The sequence below is a fragment of the Leucopleurus acutus genome (genome assembly GCF_964270905.1).
Source record: "Leucopleurus acutus genome assembly, chromosome: 5".
NCBI lineage: Eukaryota > Metazoa > Chordata > Mammalia > Artiodactyla > Delphinidae > Leucopleurus > Leucopleurus acutus.
This window is the reverse complement of record NC_139147.1, coordinates 62,380,662-62,394,707: the sequence shown is the minus strand read 5'-3', so window position 1 is coordinate 62,394,707 and position 14,046 is coordinate 62,380,662. Positions and strand designations below refer to the sequence as shown.

Here is a 14,046-nt window from a genome sequence, read left to right as displayed (position 1 = left end):
TCTCAAACTCATCAGCTCTTGCCTTCATGCTGGTTCTCTTGCTAACTTCTGAAGCTCTTTCTCATCACCTGATTCCAAGTCCCATTCATGTCCTGATTGTTGTTCAAGGAGAAGCAGGCCTTCAAGGATAGGTTTATATGAGGGGAAAAAATGAGGGCTAGGGAAAGAAGAAAAACCACAAAAACAGTTTGTCACACAAGGGTGAAGTCCTCCTCATATCACTGTCCTTTGGAAGAATCTGCTGGAGAAAAAAATAAGTTTGGAGACAGGAAACATAGAGGCGAGGTGGGGTGGAAAGTGGGTGATGGAAAAAGCAAACATGGAAGTCAGAAAAATCCCTATGATTATAATTCTCCATGTGAGAACTGTCCTTATGATTTATAAGCATTCGTCAGTGATCCATCGGCTTCTTGTCAGCCAGGGGAGCGGTCTACTACATTTCCTTCGCCTGAGATGGATCTGGTTGATAATATGTGCTCCTTCAATTTGCAGCTGCTAGAGTCCCCTATTTCACATTTGAATCCACAAAGTACATTTAAAAAAATTAAGGGGCTTGCCTGGTGGCGCAGTGGTTGGGAGTACGCCTGCCGATGCAGGGGACACGGGTTCGTGCCCCGGTCCGGGAGGATCCCGCATGCTGTGGGGTGGCTGGGCCCGTGAGCCATGGCCGCTGAGCCTGCGCATCTGGAACCTGTGTTCCACAACGGGAGAGGCCACAACAGTGAGAGGCCCGCGTACCGAAAAAAAAAAAAAAAAAAAAAATTAAGACCTGTTTTGTTCCTTATATTTATCTGCCTTTATTTCTTTTATGTCTACCTCTACCATAAAAGCAATGTAGACAGCAGAGCCCTTTTCTAATGGTAGCTGTGATACACAGTCTCATTGTCTTGTTTATTTACTTACATACTTACTATATGTTAACTCTGTTATATCATACATGCTATATCTATCAATTGTCATATCTTAGAAGGCATAAATTTGATCCAAATTGTATCTAAATGCATGTAATGGTGAGTCGTATTATAACTTGATTCTGCTCCAATGATAATGTTTACATAATGCTGTATATGGTAAGGCTATAAAGTAAGGGGCTGGCTTTTCAAATGAGACTTCTGCAAAATAGTCTCCTGACTTTATAGCCATCCATGCTTCATACACCAGAATGTTCATCCTAAGTGCATTATAAATTATTGTAAGCACTTTTATTTCTCCTTACTGATGGAATGAGGCAAAGAGTAAAACCCTTTGTGGTACAAAGCACATTTTTTTCCTTCGAGAACTTAGCATATTTTTTATATTTACTTTGTAATGACTCAGAAGGCAACAACATTTTCTTTACATAGCTGTGGAGTTGTTTTTAATTGCATAGTAAATGAAATTTTTAACTAGAAATCGGAGCCAGCATCCCAAGACTAATTTTATTCTTTCAAAGGTACAACTTAAAGGCAGGTTTTTCTCCTAAATGAGAAAGATTTTTCACAGAGAACAGAGACTCATAGCAAGAATCAAAACAAAAGCAAGCTTTCAAATTACTTCTCATCCTCACTCAACAAGTGGGGAGGAAAGAGGAGAATCCACAGTTCAAAGGAGAGCAAAGGGGTGTAGATTCTTGCTACTTCAGTGAGAGTATAACTACCATTCAGGCACTGAGAAGGAGGAATGAGCCTTGTTCTTGCAACTGCGGGTCCACCTAGCATAGAGTATGCTTCGTCTAATCTAGGAGGAACCCAGATTCTGCCCAACAGATCTCAGCAGATCACAAAGTATAGCACGGACCCGCTGTTGTCCTCTGTCCAGGCTACCCTGAAGAGAGAGTGTGGGTTCTGTCTGATCACAAGTGGCGAGGCATTTAAGGCCTGAGCTCCCTAGGCACATGTATGCCACAAATGCTCTAAGAATGTTCCGGAGATGGCATTAGAGCTTCAGTTTACATGGCTGCACTGTAACATGCTTCATCACTATCCCGCTTTCAATTGCACGCTTATGGGCTTTAGAGGACCAACTATTGCCCAGAGGGACCAGACACAAGAGAACCTAGGGCCCTAAAAGGTGGTTTCCCTTGACATACCTGTTATTAAGCAAGAAACTGAATTAAACAACAATATCTGGAGATTGCTGAATTTAGCCCCCAAATGGGATTTCTACAGAACAAATGTCCAAGATTCAAATTATGAAAAGTAATGGGCACAAAAATTTATTAGGCTCTTCCAAAGCTCACTGGGTACTCTTAATACTTTAGCCTGTTTAATAATCACAATCATATGATAAGTAGTAATTATTCCTGTTTTGCTGAAGAAAAACACTGAAGCTCTTCAGTAATTGTGGACCCATTTAGGGCCAGGCACTGCTCTATATGTTTAAAATTAACCCATTTAAACATTACAACTGGGTAGTTGAATGAAAATGAAGTTTCATTTTGCAGTTGGGAAAACCCAGGCCCAGAGAGGTTTAAGCAAGTGTCCCAAGATCACAGAGTAAGGATGTGATGGAGCTAGAATGCAGGGCAGGAAACTGGCTTCTCAGCCTAAACCTGTAACCACCCACCACGCTACATTTCTCGCTAAGCAACTTGCCTAAAGCTACTAAACTGCAGAATTCATGGCTTTTCCACCCCACCACTGACAAGAAAATGAGGAATCTTGAGTTATGGTGTGATTAGGGTGTTGAGTTATTTTCTAAAGGGACCAAGACTCTTCAAAAGAACCTAGAAGAGCCGTTTCCAACCTCTTATAAATACTCCTGGGACTGATCGGAACTCCAGCTGTGACTGGGCTAGAAATCAGTTTTCTCCTGGTCCCAGTTTCAAATTTTCCTTTTAGAATTTTTGTCTTTCTCTTTTTCATTTTCTTTGTAAATGTAGAGATGATACAGTTGATGTGGCAACCAGAGAAGCACAGATCGTCCTAGAATTGACCTTTGAGATGTACTTAACCCTTAATTCGGTAGTTCTGCTTCTCCTCTATTTGCCCCTCTCCTCACCTGCACCATCTGCATGGAATATGTGTTTATGCTCCTTCAAGAATATGAACCTGAAAATACAGCAATACATACATCATACATATGCATATATGAGAATGCATATATAGCTGGACAAGGTGCTCCCTAGTGATAATAAGAGACAAAAAGCCTGTCTAGGGAGTACTTTTTTTTTTTTTTTTTTTTTTGCCGTACGCAGGCCTCTCACTGTTGTGGCTTCTCCCGTTGCGGAGCACAGGCTCCGGACGCGCAGGCTCAGCGGCCATGGCTCACGGGCCCAGCCGCTCCGCGGCATGTGGGATCTTCCCGGACCGGGGCACGAACCTGTGTCCTCTGCATCAGCAGGTGGACTCTCAACCACTGCGCCACCAGGGAAGCCCTAGGGAGTACTTTTTATTCCACGAATGACACAGTACTCCATGAATGACACAGACTGTCCTGGCTTTACTGTTTGCCACTGTGGATTTTTTGGGTTTTGTTTTTTTTGCTCATATAGATGATGAATTATTCTAACAGGTAGTAACCCAGTCGCAGAAAGGGTGCTTTGTCCATATAGCACATGCAAATGACTAATGCAAATTGAGAATTTAAAGAAATACATGGTTGATCTGATACATATTTAGTGGATGTCATTCTATACAGAGATAAAGTTTTTGAATGATTTGAATAAATCACTATTTTCCTTATAGCCATCCCTGTATATGACTATTTCCTTTTTATCTACCATATTCTACCATGGAAGAGTATAAGCATAGATATTGTTTTACATCTTATGAAATGTTTCAATGCACATCACGTCATTTTATTCATAGAACTATGCTAAGATTTGTTCTGAGAGGCTGGGGAAAGTATCATTAGCCTCATGTTATTTACGAAAAAACTAAGATACAGAAAGACTAAATGACTTACCTGTTTTCCAACAGGAAATAGACTGAAGGTCAGAACCAAAGTCAGTTACCTTCAGGAACGAAACAGTGTATGTCTTTTACCCTAACATGCCATCAATACTATGCAGATTACTGAATCATAGTGACCATCAGTAGAGTCACATGAATCGGATTCCTGTGCCTTACTACCTCTGTGTTCTCGCCCTTTTGAACATCCATCACTACTGTGTGTACATATATACGTGTGCATCAGGGGCTTGTACGTGAATGTATACAAAGGACCTATGGTGGGGGAGATTATCCTATCATATAGATGCTTTCATTGTTAAATGGTGTTAATTGGACTAAAATTCAGGATGAATCTAGGAAAATAAACCATCATGAACCTAGGATCAGTTTCTACCTAAAGAAGTTTAAGAGAGCAGACATGCGCAGGGCTAAGAGAACGAGGCCAAGAGAACAGGTAATGGTCAAAGCCAGAAGTCAAGTCTGAAAAGAAGTAGAGATGGGAGCAAGGCAGCTAGAAAACTGAAACTTCTGCTTGCAGGAAAGGGAAGCAGGAGTGCCTGAGGGTCAGCAATGAAGCCCCACAATTCTCTTATTTCTTTCTGAGTTTAATCTTAGACCATGGTAATAAAGCAGAGATGATCCAAAATGTTTGATGATTCGAAATTCTTTAAATTTGGCTTTTAACTAATTTGGTGTTTTTTAATGTGTTTGCATATGTGTTGCTAGACTTCATTATACTTAAAATAATATGATTATGTCAGACTAATGACTTTTGACTCAGGAGAATTTGGGATATTTCTGATTATTTACTGCATCCTCTGCTTAGAACGTTTCCTGATGCCACGCTTTAATGCCGGGAATGCACCGCATTAATTTCCAGACCAAGTGTCTTTCCTTCTAGAGGGAAATGAGTCTGTTAGTTTTGTTGATTCACTAAGGGTTTTATTTGTAGGGTTAAAGTTATAAAGCAAAAAGCATCAAAATAACGGGTCAACACACTCCTGAAGACTTCCTTCCCGTCCATATCTTGAATCAATCCACATCTTACAAAAGAGAGAGAATCACAAATGTGAAAAAAATAGTAAAAGTTAATTTTAAAAAAAATAGCTTTTCTATGAATAAAGGCTAATTATTTCCTTAAAAAGTCAAATTTGCCCCAACTGAGTTGTTTGTCCCTTACCTGTCCTAAGTATTACTGACCCATTTTTATACATGGGGAAAAAACCCAAAACAGTAAGGTTAAATGATTTCTCCAGCATTAATTTAGGAAGGAACTAAGTTATAGCTTTCTCCTGTACTATTAACAATGTACAAGAGTATAGTGTTATATAATTCAGATTCTAAAACACAACAAAGGGGCATGATTCATTAACTACTAACTTACAAACAGGGTACCAGTAGACTTCATTGCAGTGTCTGTGTCATGAACTTATAATTCAAGGACTTTGCTGGTGGCAATTGAGTGCTTATAAATTAAGAAGCATATGCTTATGAAAAAACAGTATTGCACTGTAGATGTTTGACCTGTGCTTCCAGATATTTAAACCAAGAGACCAAGGTCTAACTCGGGGTTTTCAACTTCAAACCTGCCAACATTTTAAATGAGATATGTCTTTGTTGTTGGGCTGTCCTTTGCATTGTAGGACGTTTAGCAGCATCCTTGGCCTCTACCCACCAGATGCCAGTAGCAACCTCCCATTTCCAGTTGTGACATTCAAAAAATGTCTTCAGATATTGCCAAATACCATCTGGAAGTACAGATTGCCCCCAGTTGAGAACCAGTCATCTAACTGTCCTTTCTTAATTGAAGAAACAAATCTCTCACGCATCCATTTACACTTTCCCCAGTCCTTATAATTAAAAAGTATGAAGATAGATAGCTGGTGAGAAACTAAGCAAAATGTATTTATTTGTTATTCGTGAATAAATACCAGATTATACTCTTAAGAAGCAGAGGAAAGTTTGGATAAATTCTAATACTAACTTGTTCCATTTTTAGCAGCCAGTAATGCTTGTTAAAAATAAGATGTACCTAGTAGCAGTTGAACAGGATTAATATCTGTTAGCTGTGTATCACTTACATCAAGGACACACTGTCAGTAAGTATGCGATTAAGCTATCTATTGGTACACACCAAATTTAGCATTTCTTTTATGCCTTCAATTATATTAATCATTTTGGAAGCATAATCCCCAGACTTAATGCAGTATGAGTGGAATTGTCAATGTACATATTTGTATAAGTGTGCGTAATATACTTGGTATAAAGTACTCAGAGATCCGATGCTTGGGATTTTTATGGGTGCATTGATTTTTTGTGACCGTTTTATGGATTCAGACATACTGAACAGGGAAGTTAGAAGTTTGTTTGCTTGACTTTCCTGTTATGTTTTTAAAGCTGATTTTTTTAAAAAAAATCATAGCTTCATGGTTAAGGTAAGTAACCCACCTGATATTTGTGGGTTCATGCTTAAAGTGGACAACTCACTAAATGTTTATCTAGTGCTTTACACGTCCTTTCACTGTTTTTCATGTGTGATATAGATTATTTAATTCCCAGGAATGATCTTTCTTCACTGGGAACAATTTTTTCTCTCCTTTGATTTCATGTTAATGTCACACTCAATAATTCTCTTTAAATTTTCCTTATGCGTCTGATAATTTTAATCATTACTTAAGAAAAGTTAAAATAGTTATCACCTATCCTGCACCTATTAGATAATTAACAAATATTTGATAATTGATCTAATAGTCGTTTGTTAAATTCAGTTGATTTATTCCACATTTCAGCGAGTGCCTACTGTGAACACGGTGGGTTTTACTGTTGGCCCCATTAAGGTTCCATAGGTGAATTTTTGAGGGTCACTCTCATTAATAAACTTATGAGGAAAGATAAGTACAATAACTAATTCAGTGTGGAGTACAATGGGCTCATGAGAAGGAGCCAAGTAAAAGGATGGGACACTAATCAGAGGAGATTTCCTGGAGAGGTGACACTTTGTATTATATCCCCATGTCCTCAGCTGCCTGCCAGGATTCCCATCCGCCCTCTCCTCTTGGCACCAACACCGACTTTCTTTACCATGTAGTCCTTTCTAAATCCTGGAATGATGTGCCTACCCTGAGCTCCTGAAGGAAAGCTCAGGATTCTGTTAAATCCAAACAACACATGACAATACAGATTTTAAAAATTTATCTCTTTATCCTTTCCCTGCTTTGGCCAAAGCTGACTTTGAAGATAAAGTCACTAGGTATTTAGTTTTGAACTAGAATGTCTGGTACTGAAGCAGCATTGTGGGTGAGGGATAATTCATTACCATCTTACGATGGTGGGGCATGAGAATTCTCATTGACTCCACAGGCATGCCTAATGCACATTTAAGCCACTTACCTTCTAGATGCAAGCTCATGATGCTTATTGGCCAGTCAGTGCATGCTGGAACCTGGGTCTGCCTTTAATCATCATTTCCTCATTTTCGAATAGCTAGACAGCTGTGACTACCCTATATGACTGGTTGTTTTCATTTAACAAACAAAAGTGCTACACTTTTGTGTAATTGAGACTATACTTTGACCACCTTTTTTCTTATGTGCACTTCTTATGGTTTAAAATAGTTGCCACCTTAAATCAAGATTTAAACATTTTTAACGTTAAATTAATTCTGAAATTGTGAGACTTTTTGCTCATTTTTCAGTATGAATGTTCTAGCCATGTTGTAGAAAGATTATTTTCTAGTTTATATAGTTTATACTCTGAACTATTAACTACTTTAAAAAAGAGCCTTTAAATATCTGGAGGAATGGTTTCCTTTTGAAAAATACTACATTGTGCTCTGGTGCTTGGAGTTGGCTAATTGTGTTGAGTTAGCAAAAAGTGTGAGTGTATGTGTGTATGTATATATTCTAGGGTACCTTTCACTTATTTGGAAGTAAAAGAGAAATTACAAAAAATAAATATGAATGAAACACAATGTAAAATAAGATGTCGTGTAGATTATCACAGCAAAATTTCCACATTTCGTATTGTTTTGGTACATGCATTTTTATGGGTCTGACAATTTTGCTGAAATAGTCAATTGCTTCTTTACATAAGATAGTCCTGAACTCTCTCAGAGAATAACTCCGAATAATGATCTATGTGATAATTACAACTTTTCCAGAGACAAAAATTGCTAAAGTGTCCAAAGGACCCTAAAGATTCAACTTAGAAACTCTACCTTATACTGATAAGGAAGTTTGCCCAGTTCATTAGTGGATGCTGTAAGGAGTTGGGACGGGAGGTGGAATATAGGTAACCATATGTCCTATTTCTGCATATATGACACTGTTAGTTTATATGACAGGCATTTACCAGGGTCTATTTTACAGCAGAGTAGTGTTTAGAGGTACCATAATGAATAAGACAAAATCTCTCTTTATTTGATATATAGGCTATATTTATGTAAAAATATATTATTTTTTTCAGGATAAACATGTTAGAGCCTTATTCCAGGCTAAACAGCATTCAAGGTTCACCTCTGTGCAATAGCATACCTAGTTACTGCTGTGTTGTGCTGTGTAGATGGTAAAAAAAAAATGCAAGGATAAACGTGATAGAAGACTTAAAATGCTTTTACGGAGAGGAATTTCCATTTTCTCAGTAGAAAAGAAAAACATAGGAGACCTACATCAACAACTTTATTTATGATCTAGAAGAAGACAGTAAATAATCTATTAATTGATTCATAACTGGGTCTAAGTTGAGAAGTGCCGCAAATACCACCAAGGACAGAGACATGATGCCACCAAAGAATAGAAGAGGAAAAGTAAAATTGAGTCTGGAGAGAAGCAACAAGCATCCGTAGAGTTAGCTTTGCCCTCCTATTTAGAGGAGTTTTAAATTATCACACATAATTAATCTCAATGATATCTGCATGGTAGAAAAACACATATTGGAGATACTAAATGATACCTTAATCCACCTATGTTTTTGAAAAGAAATAGGTGGAGGAGAAAAGAAAGACCTTTATATCATGGCACCCAAGTAATTAAATAAAATTCTCATGTTTACTAAAATATGCAATTCACCCAAAAATAATGGAATAAGAAGGCCTTTTGTACCATGGGTGAGGTATTTTTAAAAGATTCGTCATTTCTCCTTCTTCTAAGAGAGATGAGTTGGCCTCTATGTCTTGACAGTGGTCAACCTGTGGATCACGCATCAACTTCCTGTGCATGCATGACTGTTTAGACCTGAGAGGAAACTTGGATTGGAGTTGGTTTGGAAAATACAGGGGAACATGGTGCTTTGATTGTTCTGCTGTCATGCTCCTGGCTCCTTCTGTCCATCCCTCATGCCCCAGAGTACTGAGCAGCTGGCTGTGCAGCTGTGAACAGGGTCTGAGACAATCTGCCCGTGAGGCATACATAAATCTTGCCAAAGGGATACAAAGAGAAGTTTTTGCTTGATTTTTCCATTTCCAGATTCTTGCTAGAATTGAAGGAGTATGGTTTTCTCCATTAAACCCTTTTAGGTTTCTAAAATAAGTAGTTATTCAAATAAATATTTTTTCCTTCATGTTTCTTGGAATAAGAACTACAAAATTAGTTTTTTCATCCACGATAAACGATTGAATTCATTCTATTGTGCCAGAAATGCTGGTAGCAAGCTGTCTTGCCAGCAGGCAACCTACTGCCCTCAGCAGATGGAACCAGACTTAGGCAAGATGATACTAACTTTGATTTTCTTGATACAATTCCTATCTACTTACCCTTGGACCTGCTCACACGCTTCTCACTCCTGGCAGTGGGCATTCCAAACTTGGAAGGATCAGAAGCAAGTTCTGAAATTCAGTCTAATTCCTACAATGGTGGGGCATAACTTGAATCTACCATCACATAAGCCTTTAGGAAATACTAATGAAAGAATAAATGCAGTTCAAAACTGAGTAAATATGCCAGGTGATCAGTTGTCTATTTCTCAAAGTTATTTAAACAAATGGAGTTCTGTGTGAATGACCTTCTCCTAGACAAGAAGATAATCCAGTGGGAAGTCAATATCCATTTAACTCTATTTTCCTGCATTACTCGTACTGATTGTTTATTGCCACACTGGGTATAATATAATGGCATCCATCCACTGGATGGTAATTAGATCTTAAAGGAGAAATAGCGACAGTATTTAGGACTCTAAGAAATGGCATAGCCAGGATTCATCCTGCACATAATTATTTCTCTTGATTGGCCCTGTTGAATCAAATTGCATGAAGAATGAATGCAGATCCGTGTATGGCTAAGGCTCTAATGTTGTTATTCTACTTTACCAGGTGTGTTGTAGAAGATAAGAACTCGAAGGTGGCCTGGTTGAACCGTTCTGGCATCATTTTTGCTGGGCACGACAAGTGGTCTCTGGACCCCCGGGTTGAGCTGGAGAAACGCCATTCTCTGGAATACAGCCTCCGAATCCAGAAGGTGGATGTCTACGATGAGGGTTCCTACACTTGCTCAGTGCAGACACAGCATGAGCCCAAGACCTCCCAAGTTTACTTGATCGTGCAAGGTAAGCCAAAATAAGAAAAATGTGGTAAAGGAGAGGTGAGGCAGAAAATAATCATAACATACAAATACTCGAATAATCCTTTCTGAAATAAAAGAATACTTCCAAATGCGTTACGGCACTTCAGTATGTATTTTCTCTCCAAAAGGATAGACTTCAAATGAGAGAACTAAGGAGGATATAGAAAGAGAAGTCTTGCCACTGTGAGCCAATATCCTTGGTGAGAATATTTTCTTTTAGCCCTGAGTGTAAAAACACACAGCAAAGGCCACAGCTGTGTCCACAGGGACACAAAACACACAGACTGCTCAGAACCATGTGAAGTCCACTTTATTATACTGTTAGGTACTGGATGCCTTTGCTGAAGATGTGATTTTTATCTGTCCTCAGTCTAAAGAATATCACTAATTATCTGTTTTAATGATGGTAAATGTTATTTGGAAAAAGAAAAATTTCCAGAGGCCTTGACATCCTTTCAGCTGACTAGCTTTCTTTGTAGTTTGTATCTCCATTTAATGGCAAGTTATTTGTGAGCAAGTGCAGTGATGGGGATCTGCAGAGTCACCAGGGATAATCTGCTTCCAGATTGGGGTTTCCAAGGGCACATCTGAGTCATGGTTTTACAGGATGAAAATCCTAAATGGCACATGCAAGCCCCCAAACTATAGCTCTCTTGGGTCCCTTTCCCCATAATAGCAGAATGAGAACAAAGCTGATCAGCTGCACAATTTTATTGCAAGTGGAGTCAAACTACCAGCAGTTTCAATGCATCTATCAGGAAGGATCTCAGCACTAACAAATATTAGGGCTGTGTTAATGAATTCTTGATTTACAATATTATGTAAATTTAATGCAAATTAGGCATGGCCCTAGGGCTCCTGTCAAGATTCCAATGCAGTCAGTTGTATGGCAAAGTTTGACTGTAGCTTCTATTAATGTGTTACGGAATTGATTATTGCAGCATTTAAATCATTGCTCTCCCAACTCCTCTGATTAATAGATTGAAACTGTTTGCTCTTTAGTTCTTCCCGGTCCTTGTTAAACGTTTCTTGTATTTTCTCCATTCTATTTCCAAGATTTTGGATCATCCTTACTATCATTACTCTGAATTCTTTTTCAGGTCGACTGCCTATTTCCTCTTCATTTGTTAGGTCTGGTGGGTTTTTGCCTTGCTCCTTCATCTGCTGTGTGTCTCTCTGTCTTCTCATTTTGCTTAACTTACTGTGTTTGGGGTCTCCTTTTCGCAGGCTGCAGGTTTGTAGTTCCCGTTGTTTTCGGTGTCTGTCCCCAGTGGCTAAGATTGTTTCAGTGGGTTGTGTAGGCTTCCTGGCGGAGCGGACTAGTGCCTGTGTTCTGGTGGATGAGGCTGGATCTTGTCTTTCTGGTGGGCAGGTCCACGTCTGGTGGTGTATTTTAGGGTGTCTGTGGCCTTATTATGATTTTAGGCAGCCTCTCTGCTAATGGAAACTGGAGTAAAATACATCAGAGACTGTCTGGTGCAGTGGCGGTTTAGTCATGTGAGCGCTATCTTGGTACATTTGCAATGGCTGACAGCTTCATTTTATTGCTTGTAAAAGCCATGTCTAGGGCTTCCCTGGTGGCGCAGTGGTTGAGAGTCCGCCTGCCGATGCAGGGGACACGGGTTTGTTCCCCGGTCCGGGAAGATCCCACATGCCGCGAAGCGGTTGGGCCCGTGAGCCATGGCCGCTGAGCCTGCGCGTCCGGAGCTTGTGCTCCGCAACGGAAGAGGCCACAACAGTGAGAGGCCCACGTACCACACACACACACACAAAAAGCCATGTCTACTAACTTGCAAGGTTCCTATCACAGTCAAAGCATAGAATGCTTTCCTTGTAGTTTAGTGGAGAGCACCTGAGTTTCTTAATAAGAGACACCAGGGTTTGGATATCAGGCAGCCCATTTAAGTGTGTAAACATAACTACTGATGTGTACATATGTAAATGGATTAATTTATCAGCTCCCTCAAAACACAAGCGCACACACACACACACACACACACACACACACATTCACACACACCTCAAAACAAAAGTTCTATCTCATTTAATGGCAGAGGGAAGGGAGATAACTAGTTTACTTAAGGACCCTTACCTTTACAGGCTTTAATATTATTGGAAAGCTACTAGATAATGTGTATTGTCCTTTATTGAATAACATTGGGCAATCTGAGTATTACATTCCTTGCTTTCTAGATGAGGAAACAGAAGTTAATTAGATTTAGTTTAGTGGCTACAGATCACACAGAGAGTTCAGGGAGTAGTTTGGAGCCAAGCAGACCAGGAATCAAATTTGAAGCACTTTCTACTGGAATGGAAATTTTTTTGCTGTGACTTTTTAAGAACTACCAGATTTATATTTGTCTGAGCTCTTAGCGCCAAATGCCCAAAGCCCTTCCTCCTGTTTTCTTATGCATGTAGCACTTTTATAGCTACAAACACAGCCATCTTGAGAGTTAGAGCTAGAACTAGGTTAGATCATACTGCTTATACCTTCATACCATGTCAGCACAAGTGAAATTAACTTAAATTTAACTTAATACTAAGTTATTAAATTTAACTAAATATTAAGGGATGGAGAAGGACCTATAAAATACCAGGTACTGTTCATTCATTATCTCGTTTGATTCTAATAATATTATTATTAAGTGGGTGTTAATAACTTTATTGTAAATATGGAAAAGCTTGAAGTTCAGAAATCATAAGGAGTGTCCAAGGCTGCCTGTTGGCTTAGGAACGAGTTTCAAACCCACATCTGTTTGATTCAAGATATTATAGTGTTTTCTTTTTAACCATATTGCTTTAAAAGAAAAATGAGCAACAAAGCTTGTTCTTGTAAGGGCGATAAAGAAAGGTTGTCTCCTCCTTAAGCCTGAGTTATGAAGGGGGATTTTTTGGACAATTATATGGATGCTGGCATTTGATGTTTCATGCCAGATGGCTGATTCGCTTCCCCTTAGGACAGTCAACTTTGTGATTATGTCAGTTGGTCCACCCCTTCATGCTGCTTGTTCACACTGCTTCCTACTCTGTGCCTCAACTCTATGTGTTTTCACCACATCAAAGAGGCTGCCATTCTTCTTTCCTCCAATTCCACAGCACCTTCCTTCAGAATATAAGGGTCTTTTGAATTTTTCAAGTTCTTCCTTGCTCACCATACATGGTTTCTGCAACTCCCACTTAACTAGTCATTAAATAAATACTGTATTCTTTTTCTTTGCCCATTGGTGAGGCCACCTTTAGCTCAGAGATGCTGTGAGATATTCCTAAAGAACAGCAGTTAAGAAAGCAGGCTTCAAATCTCGGTTTTCCTTCTTGCTACTTAAATAAATTTTGGGGTAAACCACTTGATTTCTCTAAGGCTCCGTTTTGTCCTATGTAAAATAGAGATAAAATTAAAATTTTAAACCCTCCTTAATGAATTGTAAGGATTAAATTACATGATTATGTAAGCCCCTAGCCCAGTGTCTGGAGATCATGAGTTCTCACCCAATAAGATGATGATGGTGATGGTGATGGTGATGATGATGGTGGTGGTGGTGATGTTGATGATGATGATAACCACTGCCAACAACCACGCTGCTGCTGCTGCTGCTGCTTGAGTATCTCTCATGAGGCTCGCT

General features: G+C 39.2%; 1 protein-coding gene across 2 annotated transcripts in view; it reads left to right on the top strand.

The window, feature by feature from the left end:
• Positions 1 to 14,046, top strand: part of LSAMP (limbic system associated membrane protein) — a gene marked incomplete at its 5' end in the record, with an annotated part of 646,055 nt that overhangs the window by 341,931 nt on the left and 290,078 nt on the right. For both annotated transcript variants that reach the window (XM_082840216.1, XM_082840215.1), the window contains one exon: positions 10,177 to 10,409. In XM_082840216.1, coding sequence (XP_082696342.1) covers positions 10,177 to 10,409 — 233 coding nt within the window. The remainder of the gene's footprint in view (positions 1 to 10,176; positions 10,410 to 14,046) is intronic.